This window comes from Sphaerodactylus townsendi, linkage group LG17 (assembly GCF_021028975.2).
Source record: "Sphaerodactylus townsendi isolate TG3544 linkage group LG17, MPM_Stown_v2.3, whole genome shotgun sequence".
Taxonomy (NCBI): domain Eukaryota; kingdom Metazoa; phylum Chordata; class Lepidosauria; order Squamata; family Sphaerodactylidae; genus Sphaerodactylus; species Sphaerodactylus townsendi.
The window spans coordinates 6,685,149-6,702,403 of NC_059441.1; the positions used below are offsets into that span (position 1 = coordinate 6,685,149).

General features: G+C 52.3%; 1 protein-coding gene across 1 annotated transcript in view; it reads left to right on the plus strand.

Annotated features, from left to right (window-relative positions):
- The window catches only part of UNC13C (unc-13 homolog C), a 78,825-nt gene that overhangs the window by 30,997 nt on the left and 30,573 nt on the right, over positions 1–17,255 (plus strand). The window contains exons 7-11 of the mRNA XM_048481679.1: positions 1,103–1,322; positions 4,559–4,786; positions 7,150–7,291; positions 8,228–8,236; positions 16,940–17,100. Coding sequence (XP_048337636.1) covers positions 1,103–1,322; positions 4,559–4,786; positions 7,150–7,291; positions 8,228–8,236; positions 16,940–17,100 — 760 coding nt within the window. The remainder of the gene's footprint in view (positions 1–1,102; positions 1,323–4,558; positions 4,787–7,149; positions 7,292–8,227; positions 8,237–16,939; positions 17,101–17,255) is intronic.

The window sequence follows — 17,255 nt, forward strand, 5'->3', positions numbered from 1 at the left end:
ACAGCTTCTCGGAGCTCTCTCAGCCCCACCCACCTCACAGGGTGTTTGTTGTGAGGGGGGAGGGCGAGGAGCCCCTTTGAGTCTCCTGCAGGAGAGAAAGGGGGGATATGAATCCAAACTCTTCTTCTTCTGCCTGCCTGGAACTGGGCCGGTTCCCAAAGGTTGTGCTGGCAAAGGTGACTCTTTGGCGAGGCCATGAGGGGGTCTGCTGGACTCCTCCCCCCCCCCTCGGAGGGGCTGTCCGGAGACTTGGGATGTGAGGTCATCACTGTGAGACAGACGACACACAACCCTCTGTCTCCTTTTCCTCTCACCCAGGTGAGGCTGTAGATGTTTTGAACCAGGGGTTTGGTTGTTCTAGGTCAGTAGAGGGGCTGGTAGGTGTTAGTTTGGTGGGGGGGACCACTCTACCAAGCGCACTTCCTGTTCCTGTTCCTGTCACTGCTGGTTTGGACAGGAAGCTCTGGCTCAGGAGGGGAGGGGGAGGAGAAGAAGAAGAGTTTGGATTTATCTCCCCCCTTTCTCTCCTGCAGGAGACTCAAAGGGGCTGACAATCTCCTTGCCCTTCCCCCCTCACAACAAACACCCTGTGAGGTGGCAGGTGGGGCTGAGAGAGCTCCGAGAAGCTGTGACTAGCCCAAGGTCACCCAGCTGGCGTGTGTGGGAGTGCACAGGCTAATCTAGTTCCCCAAAGAAGAGAAGAAGAAGAGAGTTTGGATTTATATCCCCCCTTTCTCTCCTGCAGGAGACTCAAAGGGGCTGACAATCTCCTCGCCCTCCCCCCTCACAACAAACACCCTGTGAGGTGGGTGGGGCTGAGAGAGCTCCCAAGAACCGTGACTAGCCCAAGGTCACCCAGCTGGCGTGTGTGGGAGTGTACAGGCTAATCTGAATTCCCCAGACAAGCCTCCACAGCTCAGGCGGCAGAGCTGGAAATCGAACCCAGTTGGACGGGCCGCTGGCACAAAGGTCCCTCCTGTGCCGATTCCACGTAGAGCTTTGTAACGGGAGTCTAGTCATGCCCAGAGGAAAACTGTGAGCGGTGAATGGCTCTCCTGCTTGAAGCGTCTCTGTCTGAGCATCTCTGTCTCCCACCTTACAGAAAATGAATGTCTTCAAAAAGACTCTGCAGGCCCTCCTGTACCCCATGTCCTCCACGACTCCGCATTACTTTGAAGTGTGGACAGCCACGGCCCCCACCTACTGCCACGAGTGCGAGGGGCTCCTGTGGGGCATCGCCCGGCAAGGGATGAAGTGCACCGAGTGTGGGGTGAAGTGCCACGAGAAGTGCCAAGACCTCCTCAACGCCGACTGCTTGCAGAGTAAGTATTTGGCCTTCTGGCTGCTCTCCCCTTTCCTCGAGTCTGTATGGCATCCCTTGCCCACTGGGATGGCGCTGTCTCCGGCTCTGGGGGATGGGCTCCTGTCGCTCTCTGGAGGGTGGGTGAGGCTTGCAGTGGGTCTCAGGGAATGGCTTGTTGACGAACCAGTGGCGGCTGGTGGCCAAAGTGGTCAGAGGTCTAGATTCCAAGCCCTAAAGAGGATCAGGGTACGTTTCGTCTGGAGAAGAGAAGATTAAGAGGCGACATAGGCCCCTTCCACACATGTAGAATAATGCACATTCAATCCACTTTCACAATTGTTTGCAAGTTGATTTTGCTATTCCGCACAGTAAAATCCAGCTTCAAAATGCATCGAAAGTGGATTGAACGTGCATTATTCTGTATGTGCGGAAGGGGCCATAATAGCCATGTTTCAATACTGGAAGGGGATGTCATTCACGTGGAAGAGAGAGCAAGCTTGTTTTCTCCTGCTCCGGAGATGAGGACAGGGAGTCATGGGTTCAAGGTACAGGAAAAGAGATTCCACCTAAACATTAGGAAGGACTTCCTGACAGTCAGGTCTGTCAGACTGTGGAATCCGCCACCTCAGAGTGGAGCCTCCTTCCTTGGAGATTTTTAAACAGAGGCTGGATGACCATCTGTCAGGAGTGCTTTGACTGTGTGCTCCTGCAAGGTCCTTGTGATCTCTTCCAACTCTATGGTTCTATCTGGAGGGGGAAAGACATGAACTTCCTTGAGGCCACCCTTTGCTGTGTGTCAGTCAATCAATCAACCATTTTACTGTATAGCCTTCACAATGTAAGGTACAAAAAGAAAAAACAAAAAGATAAATTAGATGAAACAAAATATAAATTACAGAAAAATGTAAAAACAGCAATCACAAGACTCCCACTTTAGAGTTTTTCCCACTAGTTAAATGGATAGTACCATGTTTCCCCGAAAATAAGACAGTGTCTTATATTAATTTTTGCTCCCAAAGATGTGCTATGTCTTATTTTCAGGGGATGTCTTATATTTCTGTGTTCGTCAGGCATGCTTCCAAACAAAACTTTGCTACGTCTTACTTTTGGGGGATGCCTTATATTTCGCACTTCAGCAAAACCTCTACTACGTCTTATTTTCCGGGGATTTCTTATATTCAGGGAAACAGGGTATTAACAGGGCACAAGATCATACTAAATGGAGAGTTATTCTACGTCTGCTGCTTACTTTGATTCCACCTTGACTCCGATCTTGCCGGCTTCCCGCGCAAACAGAGCCATCCTACAGGATACAAAGGAGTCAGTGTCTGGAAGCAGAAGGCGTAATTTATCTAAGTCAGAATAAAACTGTATCATACTTAAAATCCTGGAACGAAACTTAGTCCTCAGTTGTACGTACAGAGGACATTCTTCTAAAACATAAGGTGGGAGGTCTTCCGGCCCTCTTTCACAGACCCAGCGCCTTTAACCGGAGAGGCTGGAGACTGAGCCACATTTCTGCTCCAGCAGCCGGCTGGATTGTTTGGAGATTGTGATCCCCCCTCCCCCTCTCCATCCTCCAAGGTGACTCCTGGCCAATGAAATACAAACATTACAAACTGGCTAATACATTAATTGTGTATCAATCATTTATAGGTGTAAAAGAATAAGAGGTCCCCTAAAAGGGGCAACAGGCAGCCACCCGAGTGCAGGGTCAGAAGTTCTTCCTCCCAGGACTGGGGGTTGCAGCTCCAGCCCAAAGCAGTTTTGGAGGCAGAGTGGCTGAGCTGGAGCGGGTTGGCCCCGTCAGCCGGGGCTCCTCTGGGCTGTGTTCTTTGCTCAGCCCTCCTGCTGGCTCCATTAATCAGGCTGCCTCTTCTGCCTCTTAGCTCCACAGGGAGGAGTGCATTCTCTTCCACTGTATCAACGCCCACCCAATGTCTTTTATGCGTTTGATCCAGTTGGCTAACGAGACTACGAGAAAGCTTTGAGCCGTAATAGAGGTGCTGTCAGACTTCTTGTGGTTTTGCGTCCCAGTAACTCACTTCCCAGTCGTGTGCAGCTATTTGATGTGGGGGCTCTTGTGGGAATCACTTGGCTGCTCCTCTTAGGGGCCAGAGGTTGTTACTGGCAAATGGTCGTTCACATGCAATGAACTGCTGGTTCACGGCTTACCCTGTTTCCCCGAATATAAGACATCCCCTAAAAATGAGACATAGTAGAGATTTTGCTGAATTGCGAAATATAAGGCATCCCCCGAAAGTAAGACATAGCAAAGTTTTTGTTTGGAAGCATGCCCGACGAACAGAACACAGAAAAATAAGACATCCCCTGAAAATAAGACATAGCTCATCTTTGGGAGCAAAAATTAATATAAGACACTGTCTTATATTTGGGGAAACATGGTACTACTTTCTGTGCTGCAGCCAGCCAATTGTGTGAGGGGTGTTGTTTTTTTCTTGTCATACACTTGTGGTTTCCATCAGACCCAAACTTTGGTGGGTTATCTCTTGATTTCTGTCCCAGGCAAGGAAGGGGCTAAATTGGGAGTAATTTGGGGAGTTTTGTGAGGGCGCCGATTATGTTGCATGGGTAGCAAGACATCTGTGTTTCTCTAGGAACAGTTTAGAGGAGGAAGAACAGAATGGTTGTGAATATGGTTAGGGTTGAGTACATTATACTGACTTTACTCTGAAGAAAGTCCAGTTAAACCAAAATATTGTTTGGGGATGTAGAAGAAGCAGCCACAGTCCATACCTACACATATAATAGGTTTTGGTATGTACAGATAATGATTTGTATATCTAGAAACCTTGCTGGAAACCTTGGTTCATGTCATGGTCTGTATGATTAGATTTGACCCTTCTAATCATCTAGATTCTAGAATGTTATTTTTTCCAGATTTCTACATCATCCAGCATCATTCAACATCACTTTATGAGTGTGTGATGTGTGATGGATGGATGGATGGATGGATGGATGGATGGATGGATGGATGGATGGATGGATGGATGGATGGATGGATGGATGGATGGATGGATGGATGGATGGATGGGATGGATGGATGGATGGATGGATGGATGGATGGATGGATGGATGGATGGATGGATGGGATGGATGGATGGATGGATGGATGGATGGATGGATGGATGGATGGATGGATGGATGGATGGATGGATGGATGGATGGATGGATGGATGGACTATTTATGTAGTTGTTGAACTATGTTACCTTCTTACCACCTTCTGTTCTCAGGAGCTGCAGAAAAGAGTTCAAAACATGGGGCAGAAGATAAAACCCAGAATATTATTACAGCTATGAAGGAACAAATGAAAATCAGGGAGAAGAACAGGCCAGAAGTGTTTGAATTGATCCGGGAAGTGTTCCTGATCCCCAAGGAAGATTTTGTGCAGCACACCAAGGCAGCCAAGCAAAGCGTCCTGGATGGGACATCGAAGTGGTCAGCAAAGATCACCATCACTGGTGAGGGCATTTGTGATTTTAGTCGGAAGTCTTCTCTGTACATTTCTTTCATGTTACGTTGTTTATAGTGTGCCTTCCTGTCACGAGTGCTCCCTTCTTCTTTCTGCTCCGAGTGTTTTGACTTCATCTTGGTGTCCTGTGGCCGTGGGGCAGCAGAAGTGGGGTGTTTCTGTGCATGCTTTGGGGGAAAGGCAGAAAGGACGAATGGACTGCATGATCAAATAGAGAGCAACAGTTTTTGGACCACGTCTCTGGGACCTCTTGGATTCCAAGCCCTGCACGTGCTCCGTAGCATGCATGGAACTATGGAGTTCCCACTGGGATTCGTTGCCACCATTGCTGCGGTCAGAGCAGGTGGAGAAGTTTCCCCTGTGCTTTGCCATGTTCTCCTGTGACCCACAGACATGAGTGGCCGGCAGTGACTGCCTTCCGGTCTCTTCTGGCTTCGCGTTGCTTTCTGCTCAGTGTTGGTCAGTTCAGATGGATGAACACTTGCGGCTGTAGCTGCCAGAGAGAGAGTGGCGTGCCCTTTCCCAGATGCTGGCAACCATCCCGGCTGGCTTTCTTTACAATCACCGCATGACTTCACACCCTCCATGGCCATTCTGGCAGCAAAGAACAGCAGCCGGCCCTTCTGTTTCTGCTGCCAACCTACCTAGCCTTGGATGGTCTCCTTAGGAAGGGTTAGAGTTGGGAGGTGCTGATCACATTGACGAGTAGCCCTAGGCACGAAGGTAGCCACGTATCTTGTGTTTTGCACCTCGGAGAGAATCCATCTGATGGTGGAACTCCTCTCCTTCTCCCTCAAGGCCAGCAAATCTGCTTGCAGGGAACAATGCTGGTGAGTTGGGGAAGAGGGGCAGTTTGGCCCTGTCATTTCTCTGAACAGGACTGGCTCAGGCTGTGACAGGGAAACACGCCCTGGTGGAGCAGGGGATGGATGGAGGCTATCTCCTCCTGCTTCAGTTGGTCCAAAAGTGACAGCTGTAATATTGGCTGAAATACTTGGAGTTGTGAATTGCGACCCAGCAGTCTCTGCTCAGAGCAGTAGCAATATCCATTTGTTGAACTGTCCCAAGTCTGAACTCACCTCAACTACAGGCCATTGAGGAACATACTAAGTGGCTCGTCCCTGAACCACCTCCTTCTGTTCCTTTGTCATCTAGTGGCCCAGCTGCCTCCCTGGCTTGTTTCCTGCTCCTGATATGTAAAGAAATGCTTATTGCTTGTCTTGAAGTTCTTAGCAATTCACTCTCTGCTTCCCTAATTTTGTTAACATGCAGGGATTGCGCCAGACCTTGTGCTCCCTTCTGTTTCCTTGTATTTTATGGCTTCTTTGACTTGGGTTGTTGACTGTCCAGGTATCTTTTCTAGGACAGCAGTGGTGGTTAAGAGCAGGTGCACTCTAATCTGGAGGAACCGGGTTTGATTCCCAGCTCTGCCGCTTGAGTGTGGAGGCTTATCCGGGGAATTCAGATTAGCCTGGGCACTCCCACACAAGCCAGCTGGGCTAGTCACAGATTTTCGGAGCTCTCTCAGCCCCACCCACCTCACAGGGTGTTTGTTATGAGGGGGGAAGGGAAAGGAGATTATAAGCCCCTTCGAGTTTTCTTACAGGAGAGGAAGGGGGGATATAAATCCAAACTGCTCCTCGTCCTCCTTCTCCTCCTCTTCTTCTTCTTTTTCTTTGTCGTCTTCTAACTTGGGGAATGCATTCTCTCTGGGCCTCAACTAGGGCCATTTTAAGTACCTTCCAAACCTCATGTAGGGATCTGACTATGTTAACTCTCCCCATTGGCTATTTTGTAACTAGTCTCCTCTTTTTCATAAAATTCCCTCTTTGAAATCAAATGGGAATGTTTTGGACTTTGGAGGAAACTTTCTATTGACCCGAAGGCTGAAACATCTGTATCTTGGACCAGGTCTTGACCCTCATTCAGAGCCACGCCCAAGCCCCCCTGGGTCAGTTCTGGGGCCACCTGCTCCGGTGCACGATCATTTATGATGTGTACGAATCTAACTTCTGCAGCATGCCCAAGTACGTGCTTCCCTAGTCAATGTGCGCATGGTTGCAGTCTCCCAGTGTTGCCACATTTCCTGCTTTAGCCCCAGGCCTCCACATCTCTACCCCCACTATCCTTAAATCATCCCGTAGCCCCAAGGGCTCCCGCTCTCCCATCTTGGCCCAGAGGCTTCTAGTGTTGGCATAGCAGCACTTAGAACACGATTCCCTTCCCAGCAGCACCGTGGGAAACCATGTTTGTGAAGTTGGGCTTGGATCTGGAGGTGTGGCTCAGCACCAGAAGGTGGGTGCTGAGCCCTGCCTCGTGGGCCTCCCCTGACCCCCCTCCCCTTCCCCACAGTGGTTTGTGCCCAAGGTTTGCAAGCCAAGGACAAGACGGGCTCCAGCGACCCCTACGTGACCGTGCAGGTGGGCAAAACCAAGAGGAGGACAAAGACCATCTTTGGAAACCTCAACCCAACGTGGGATGAAAAATTTTATTTGTGAGTACATCTGTTATGTTTCTGCTTTCTGCTACGATGTGTGTTCTCTGTGACCCTTGGATTATTCACTGCTTTAACTTAGATACCTAATTCCTCATGAGCAGCCCAAAGCCGTCGACTTGCATTTCAGCTTCTTGTCCTGAGCTGTTATCTTTATTTGAGTTGCAGAATGAACATTTGAGTGGTTGGGAAGTCCATGTGAATGAGGCAGCGTGGTGTAGTGGTTGGAGGCCTAGATTACTGGGGAGGAGGCCTGACTTCCAAGCCCCACTGCTGCTAAGAAGGGTGCCGGGTAATGTCCCTCTCAGAGGGGAGGGGAGGTGTTTTTTCAGCAGTTTGTTCTTCTGTGGAAATATTTCCCTTTCTATAGAGGGAGTGAGTGAATGAGATGGATGGGTATCATTGCCAGAGCAATCTCACGCCAGCCTGGCAGTTTCAAAGCTGTGATTAGTATTTTTGTGGCGATGATTCCTAGGAGTTGTCTGAGAGTTCATACATTTGATTGATTCAGCCGCGTGCCTTTCTTTCAAGATGCCCTCCGTGTTTCCGTCTTGCTGATAACTTCTATGTACGCAGCAATGAAGACAGAAATGTATGAGCTCTTGCTGCTGCAGGGAGACCTCTTAAAGTCCTTGATGGGTTTGCAGACAGAAATTAGAATTGAAACTCTTTTTAATAAAAGCTGCCCTGGACATATCGGGCCATCTTGGAGGGAGGCAGGAAAACCATCACCGTGCGTGGCTTATTTATGGACTTTGCACCGTAAAGGTCCGTTGATGAATTTGGTTGGAGGCCCGAGGTTCTCGTGGTGCTGCTCTGGGTGTGTTTTGTGGTGGAGAAAGCCCATGGAGAGCTTGGGGTTGTCTTTTGTTGTTAGCAGTGGCGTAATGTCCATTGGGAAAGTGGGCAGCTGCCCAGGGCTCAGGAATTTTACAGGGAGCAGCAGTGGCGTAGGAGGTTAAGAGCTCGTGTATCTAATCTGGAGGAACCGGGTTTGATTCCCAGCTCTGCCACCTGAGCTGTGGAGGCTTATCTGGGGAATTCAGGTTAGCCTGTGCACTCCCACACACGCCAGCTGGGTGACCTTGGGCTAGTCACAGCTTCTCGGAGCTCTCTCAGCCCCACCTACCTCACAGGGTGTTTGTTGTGAGGGGGGAAGGGCAAGGAGATTGTCAGCCCCTTTGAGTCTCCTCCAGGAGAGAAAGGGGGGATATAAATCAAAAATATTCTTCATTTTCTTCTTCTTCTTCTTCTTCTTCTTCTTCCTCTTCTTCTTCTTCTTCTTCTACTTCTTTCTCCTCTTCTTCTTCTTCTATCTTTTCTTCTTCTTCTTCTTTCTCTTCCTTTCTCTTCCTTCTTTCTTCTTCTTTTTCTTCTTCTTCTTTCTTCTCCTTCTTCTTCTTCTTCTTCTTCTTCTTCTTCTTCTTCTTCTTCTTCTTCTTCTTCTTCTTCTTCTTCTTCTTCTTCTTCTTCTTCTTCTTCTTCTTCTTCTTCTTCTTCTTCAGGGCATGCTCCTGCGTTTTTTTGTGTGTTTTTTCACGTTATGGCCTGCAGGGGGTGCATTTTTAGAGGCATTGGAACCAAAATCTCAGGGTATCATAAGGAGACTGTCCTGATGATACCCCCCAAGTTTGGTGAAGTTTGGTTCTGGGCCCTTAAAGGTGCAGCCCCCATCTCCTTAGCTCCCATTGGAAACAATGGGGGATAGGGGCTACCCATAACTTTGGACCCCTGAACCAAACTGCACCAAACTTGAGGGCATAATCAGGGGGGGAGGAGGACGGGGGAGCTCCATCGCCTTCTGCTGCCCATGCGGGGGCCTCAAACTCAGGTTTTGCCCAGGGCTCCAGTTTGCCTCGTTACGTCCCTGGCTGTTAGCAGTGCGGTTCAGGGCAGCCTTCAGAGGCACTCATGTGAGGCTTGGAACGGAGCATTGGGGAGGCTGAGGGTGGGAATCAGATGTGGGGGGGGGCGGGACACCCTGAAGTCACATTCTGAGGAAAGGAAGAAGTAGCGGGATGAGGTAAAAAAAAGGCAAAGTGGAACAGACGCCTATAAAACACCACAAGGCAGATGTCCAGCATCACCCAGCATTCAGCAGAAGTCAGACTGAGGGGCAGAATTTGAGTTTCCTCAGTGAGTCTCCTCACACAGGAAAGAACTGGGGGAGGATCGTTCCCCACCCCCCGGCCATGTGACTGTTTAGATGGGGGAAACTCCTGCCTTTGGCACTGAGAGTGGGGAGGAAAGGGGCGCTCTGCGGAGCAGAACCTAGAAGGAGCTTGTAGGCCTTCTCTGTGGCCAGCGGCGTCTGCCTGCCTGGAGGACCACTTGCTGAAGAGCAGTGACAGGTGAGTGGAGCTCTGTTTTTCCCTCGGCTCCCATCAGGCCTGTCTTGGAAAGTCCCTTGTGGATCTCCGCTTGTGTTTGTCTACATGTTCCAGCCCTTCGGGGACGGGGCGGGATAGAAATTTAAAGTATAAAATAAATAAAAATAAATAAATAAAATATAAATAAATATTTGCCCTCGTTGAGTCTCTTGTGTTGCCATCATCCCCTCGGATTGTTTTGAGGCCCGGGGCCTTTTGTCTGCTTCACAGCCTGGCTCGTGCCACCTCATGGTGCAGCACCTGTCGCCCGCCTGCGCCCTCCCAGGAGCAGGTGAGCCTTGGTCCAAACTGGGCTGCCCCCCTCAGCCACCTCCCTTGTCGAGGCACTTGGAGAGAGAGGCCTCGGGAGTGCTCTGCGGGGCCTCCCCTCTGCCCCTCTGCCCCAGGACGTGTGGGCTCCTTCCTGGGCTCAGCCCCACGCTGCCGGGAGTCCTGGCCTGCAGTGCAGCCTGCCCGGTGGGTGCTGCTTCTGCCAGGAGGGCTGGGTGGGGGGAAGGCCTTCTGGAGTTGAGGACGGGGAGGCAGTGATGAGAGCCGGCAGGGGAGGAGACGGCTGACGGAGAGGCAGGAAGAGAGACTTTCGGGAATGGTTACCTGAGCAACATGCAGCAGAGGCTGCCTCTGCGAGGCAAAGCCCACGGGAGCACAGCTTGGGAACGGACGGACAGCTTTCCCGCTCCTCTCATCCTGCTAGGGGCCAAAGAACGGCTCCTCCGCAGTGTGGCTGACCAGGCTCCGGCTGCATGGCCCCCAGTGGGAAATCCCCAGGCTGAAAACCCCCACGCTTGCAGGGAGGGAGAGAGAAAGAGAGAAATGGATGAGGAGGAAACATTTGTGGAGAGAGGACGACCCAGGCTCGGCTCAGGCTCCGATGCAAGCGAGCTCATTCGAGAGAGGGCGGCTCCGGGGTCCACTTAACGGTGCCTTTAGCAATCGCCTGGAAGGGGGACTTCTGCCGGACGCAGCTTCTCCCTTCACTGGAGAGCCTTGTGTTGCGAGGCAAGCCACAACAGCATGCCACACAAGCCATGCACAACCGGCCCTCCGTGGGGGACCCAGAGACCTTTCCGAGTGCCCCCGCCAAAGCTTGTCGCCACCTTCTCATTCCCAGCCTGTGTTCCTGAAGATCTGTTTCCTAGCACGAGAAAGAGCATTTCAATAAGGAAAGATCGGCCAGGGATATTTCAGCACCTCTCCCTGCCAAATGCAAATGGTTTCTGAATGTCTGTTCCTTTGGAATTCAGTCTGTTCTCTGCTAGCTCCCAGCAGCCCTTGCAGCTCGGAAAGGTGCAGCTGCTCTGGTAGGGCCTCAAACTGGCAACTCCATTGCCTGCCCACCTGTCACTGAATCAAAGTCCCTCCTGCCCCCCCCCCCCTGTCCTGGAAGCCAGCTCCTCCCGAGGCCCCAGAGCACCTGCAGGACTGGCCAGTGTGGGGCAGAAGGAGACTTTGGGCCAGGAAGGCTGAGCCAGCCCTGGGGGGTTTTGAAAGAGGCTCTCTTGGAGCTTCACGCCTGCCCCAGCCTCCCACTTTACGCTTCCAGGGTTTGAGTTCAGTTTGACAACCAGCTGCAATCTGTGCATCTCAGAGCAACACATTCATAACTTGAAATGTGTTGCCTTTGTAGTCTAGCTTGATGGCTGATTTCTGCTGACTCTGGGTGCCTGTTTTGGCTGGCTGGCTGGGACTTGCCATCTGGCGTGAGTCAACGGCTTCTGCGTGAGCCGGCTGTTCTCTCCAAAATAAGCAAATAAATGTTAATTAACTCAAATAACACACACAGGGAAGTCTATGAATGGCTGCTTTTGCCACCTCATTCATTTGGGTCTAATTGGTGCATCCCTCATAGCAAGTGAGGGGTGTGTATGGGTGGGGGTGGGGGGGGGGGAAACAGGCTCCCTGCAGCTCTTTCCCACTGAGCAGACTCACAGGAACACACTGGTCCCAGGTGCAGCAGAAGCCCCTCCCTGATACCTGAAGCCCGCCTTTTAAACCCCACCCTTTCATTCAAAAAACCATCCCTGGGGCAGCTTTCAACACAGTTAAAACAAATAATAATAGCAAGTTCCTCTGAAAAGCCAGCAGACAAACAATGAGGCAAGACCACCAGCACCCTCCCCCTGCTCCAGAGAGTCGACAGGCAGCAACTGGAACTGTTTGTTTGTTTGTTTGTTTGTTTGTTTGTTTGTTTGTTTGTTTGTTTGTTTGTTTGTTTGTTTGTTTGTTTGTTTGTTTGTTTAATGGGTTTTATATGCCGCCCTACCCCCGGAGGGCTCTGGGGAGTGCACAACATAATTTTCTCTTACAACCCATACAAATAAAACCCCATTAAATTAAATTTAAAGCACAGTGATAAAATTGACAAAATTAACTACACAGAGTTTGCTCATGCTCATGCTCGTACACACACACACACACACAGAATTTTTTCAGGCAAAGGGCATTCTGTCTTCCTCTGCCATTTGTTCCCACCTCCAAAGGTCATTTTTCTGAGCACCCTGGCTGGCCCAAGGGCAGCTTGGAGAGTAGTCACAAAGCATCGGCCAGCTGGTTGGGGGGTTGGGCTAGAAGCACCAAGTGCTGCTTTGGGAGACAGCCCCCTCCAGCCCAGTCGCTCAGCATCGTCCGCTGACTTGAGGGGTGAAAAAGGAGCCCGGCAGGGGCAAGGCCGTCTGGTGGGATTATCTGCCCCATCCTTTCCTCCCTCCCCGCTTCCATCCAGGGCCGCCTGGCGTGATGGCAAAGAGAGGCAGGAGCCCCTCGCTCTGCTTTCAGGGAGGCTGTCAGAGAAGACCTTCCTACCTGGGGAAGGAGCAAGAAGCGCCTCCAAGACTTCCTTTATGGAGACAACAAATTGGGTGGAGATGACCATTTGCCAGGAATGGCTATTTGGATAACCTGAGTTGGGGGAAGGTGGAGAAATGGGTGGAACAAATGGAACCCCCCCCCCCCCGGGATGGGCATGGTTAAAAGTTCTAGCTGTGAGAGGCGATCAAGTCCAGAACTGGGGAGGTGGGGTGGGTGGGTGGGGAAGAGTGAAGTCATTCTCTTTTCAAACTTCGGGTGGTCTGTGTCCGTTTCAAGAAAGGGAGTGCCAAGGTGACGGTTCAACTCAGTCTCTTATTTTTATCTCTTTTCTTAGTTCTTATCACACCCTGTACTGTTTTGAGGCCACGTTTCCACGTGCTGTAGTGAATAATTAAAACAAAACAAAAAAAAGAGTCGCAGTAACCAAGCAGATATCCCCACGGAGCAGACTGGGACCAGGGCCAGTTGGCTGGGGCAGGAAGTCTATTATTTTTAGAATAACTTTCCATTCCTTGGGGGAACTTGGGGAAGTTTATTCTCCGTGTAGCTCTAAGCCATTTTTAGTCAACCTCTCACAGCAACTGCTTGGCCAGTGTCGGAATCCCCGGGGGCAGCTCCTGGACAAGGAAAAATGCAGGTTGCAAAGCCTCCGTCCTGCTAATGCCCAAGGATTTCACCATATAAGAATGGTTTAGTCAAACCGCTACACATAACAATCTACATGGAGCTTCAGAGATTAATAGAAATGGCCAAGGATTTAAAGCACGTGGCTTTTTGATCACGGGTGGATTTATTTTGCATTATGCAAATTGTTTCTGTGACCCTGCTTGGTCTTTAAATAATCCTGTGTTTGGTTTTGAAGACTGTTGACAAGAAAAGGAATAGTTGTGCTTGGGGCGGCGGGGGGTGGGGGGGGGTCGCTCTGTAGCCCCTGCCTCTCCTCCTGTCTGGTTCCTTCATCAGAGGCTCCTCAGAGGCGCCTTTGGGCCAGGCGGCCCAGCTTGGCCCTGTGGCCGGCGTGTCTCTGGCCTGTCCAGCGATGGAGTTGCTGGTGCTCTTAAGGTGTGGAAGGAGGGGATCGTAAAGCCACTAACCTGGATAGCTTTAAAAGGGGCTTGGACAGATTTATGGAGGAGAAGTCGATTTATGGCTACCAATCTTGATCCTCTTTGATTTGAGATTGCAAAGGCCTTAGCAGACCAGGTGATCAGGAGCAGCAGCAGCAGCAGAAGGCCATTGCTTTCACATCCTGCATGTGAGCTCCCCAAGGCACCTGGTGGGCCACTGTGAGTAGCAGAGAGCTGGACTAGATGGACTCTGGTCTGATCCAGCAGGCTCTTTCTTACGTTCTTATGTTCTTATAAGGGGCTTGGACAGATTTATGGAGGAGAAGTCGATCTATGGCTACCCATCTTGATCCTCGATCTGAGGTTGCAAATGCCTTAGCAGACCAGGTGCTCGGGAGCAGCAGCAGAAGCAGAAGGCCATTGCTTTCACCTCCTGCCTGTGAGCTCCCAAAGGCACCTGGTGGGCCACTGCGAGTAGCAGAGAGCTGGACTAGATGGACTCTGGTCTGATCCAGCTGGCTTGCTCTTATGTTCTTATGTTCTTATGAGGGGGAGTTCAGGACTCCACTGCAGGTTGTGGGGTGGGGTAAGGGAGAGGAGAGCCCATGCTCTCTGTCTGATGGGGGAGAGTCCCTGTTCAGTCTCTGAAGCTGCCACTAGGGCATTGTTTGGCAACAGCATTGGAGTTACGTCCTCATGCACTTTACACAGCCTTCAGTAGTGCCGTCTCCTTCAAAGCAGCCGGTTTCGGAAAGCAGGAGGTTCTGGGCCTGGTTTCAAGTGCTCCGTGGCCCGTTCTTGGTGGAATCGAAAAAGAGGAGGTGGGAACCGTCAGGAGCAGTCCCCTCACAACTGGCGTCGTTGTTCTCGTTGCATCACCGTGATGGAAACTGGTCGTTTTTAATGTTGTGCTTTGGCCCCTCCACGCAGGACGGTGGACAGTCGGCCCTGATTCTGTCCGTCCCTGCGAAGGCACAGATCCCCCCCCCCCAGACTCTGGCCAGGTCAGGGACCACAGCTAACCTTTGCCCTGGTGCGCTTAGTGACAGGCAGGCAGGCAGGCAATGCCTGAGGCCCAGTCTGATCCCAGTCCGTGTGCGGTGGCTTCCTTTAGGAAAGGCTGTGTGTATCCCTGAGATGCTGGCTCGGAATCGGTGGGGCTGGGAAGCTGCTGCTGCTGCTGTTCTCGTGCTCCTGAACCCTGAAGCCTGAAGCCCCTCCAGAAAAGGACCTCTGGGGGCGGGGAGTGGCTGCCCCCACCCCCGCCTTGCCCGCTGGTTTGGAAAGGGGCCTGTGGCAGCCTTCCGCGGCCGCCTGTCCCCCAGCAACTCCACCCGCATCTTGCAACTTTGTGGAAGCTATTTGAAGCCGCCCTCAAAGGCTGCATTTTCTTGGTGCTTCAATTATTCATTGTGGGGAAGGATTGATTTTGTAAAAATACTCTGGCTCTCAGCAGAGTTAGGGAGGGCGGAGGGGAGCATCTGCAGAGCGTGAGGGAGGGGCCAGCAGGAGCCAGGGGCTCGGGCCTCCCCTCCTGGGCTGGTGGCCGGCGGGGAGGGGGTGCCTTTGGCCGCTGGTGGGGTGTGCAGGGGGATGCAGGAGGATTTGGGGTCTTCTGTGGCAGCAGGGCAGCAGGAGATGTGGGTTGACTCCTCCCAGACCAGCATGCCTCCGCACTGACCCAAGAGGGGGCACGGAAGCCCCTCCTCAGAGTGGATGGGGATGGGACCCCTGGTGTCTTGGGGGTCCCGTTTGGATTGAAAGGGGGCGTGTAAACATGGGAAAGGAAGGAGAAGCCGGCGGCACACTCGTGGCATTCCCAGAGACCCTCTTGTGAGCACTCGGGGTCAGGGGATGTGCCCAGTGGTGGGATTCAAATGATTTAACAACCGGTTGTTTACAAGCACCATTTTAACAACCGGTTCTGCCAAAGTGGTGTGAACCGGCTGGATCCCAGCACTGGACGTGCCCCCGTGGTTGGGCTGACACCAGGGCCTGAGTTGGAGGCCAAAACCCAGAGTGGGCAGCGAGAGAGGACCGCTGCTGTGGACAGATCCCCCCTGCTCCCCCTCCCCCTAAAGCAGGTGGCTGTCTGAATCTACCCAGAGGAATAGAAGCCCCCGAGAGCCGCCACGCCCCCCCCCCACACCCCTGCAGCTGGGGAAATCAGCCTCTCGACTTGCACCTTTTCTGGATCGGGCTCTGAAATCTCAAACCACATCAGCTGAGCATCTGGATGCCTGGCTTGCCACGACTGGGGGTGGGGCGGGATGGGGGGGAGAGAAGATTAGAGGAGGGAATTGACCTTTCAAGGCAGGGAGGATCAGCCAGATGTCCCAGTTCCAGGTTTTGCCGGTGCCCTGGCCTAGATTTGCAGACAGGGAACGCCACGGAGGGTGGATCAACGTTCTGTTTCAACTGGAAGAGATCAGAGCCTGGAATTAGCTGTTCGGGTTTTGACGTTAGAGAAAACGAAGAGGCAGAAGAGTGGTGGCTTCTGTGGCAGCTGATTTTGAACTCAGCGCCCAGCAGCCCCAGCCCTGCCCAGCCCGATCCCTTTTGCTCTGTCTTTGCACGGGATGAGTGCACACGTCATGCACTTGGCTCAGCCCCCACATCACTCCCCTGAGCACGTTTTCTCCCTCCCCCCCGGGAACTTCTTTCTTTTATTTATGTCCCACCTTTCCCCCTAGCGGGGACCGAAAATGGCTCACATTCTTTTCCTCTGCAAACAACCCTGTGAGGTAGGCCAGGCTCTGAGAATGCATGACTGGCCCAAGGTCACCCAGTGGCCTTCCTTGGCAGGGAGCCTGGGTCTCCCAGATCCCAGCCCATCACTCTAACCACTATGCCACGCTGCATTGGCGATTTCTGGGTGATCTTTCCCTGGCCGTCCATCCCTTTCTGCTCCCCAGCCTCTTGGCCGCCTGCATGAGCCGCTCTTGCCCAGGGAGCCTGACCCCCTGGTGAGTCTGGATCGCAGGGGCCGCCCTGCCTCTTCTTGGGTACCTGTGAGAGGCAGCCAGGAGTGTGTGTGGGGGGGAGGGCCAGACTCTTGCCCAGATCCACAGCACCCTTCTGTGCTTTTATTGGCCGGTCCTTTGATGCTTGTTGTTGCAAAGAGAAGGGGGAGGGGGGGCTGTGTGCCACCTGGGCCCCCAGGGAGAACCAGCAGAGTTTAAAAGGTGAGACAGGTTTTCCCAGACGGCCTTTGCCCCCCCCCCCCCCGGGGCCATACGCTGCACCTGGCAGAAGTGGGCTGCTGGAGTGAGGTGTGGGCCGTTGCTCTCCCGCCTTCAGCCGGGGCGGCTGGAGTATCTCCACGCGAGCCGGAATTCCATTTCCTCTCTTCTTTGCAAGTTTCCAGCGAGAATTACCCACAGCAACTCCACAGACAGGATCAAAGTCAGAGTGTGGGATGAAGATGACGATATAAAATCTCGTGTGAAGCAGCATTTCAAAAAGGAATCGGACGACTTCCTGGGGCAGACCATCATTGAAGTGAGGACGCTCAGCGGAGAGATGGACGTCTGGTATAACCTGGGTACGCTGCTCTCTCGCCCGCCCGTTACACAGCAGGGGGCTTCTCCTGGCCTGCGACCCTCTTGACAGGGCGTTTCTTGGCACAGCACCTGAGTGCTCCGCCTTCCCTGAGTCCCAGTGTGTCTCCTCCCCCCCCCCCCCATGATCTTAAGATGT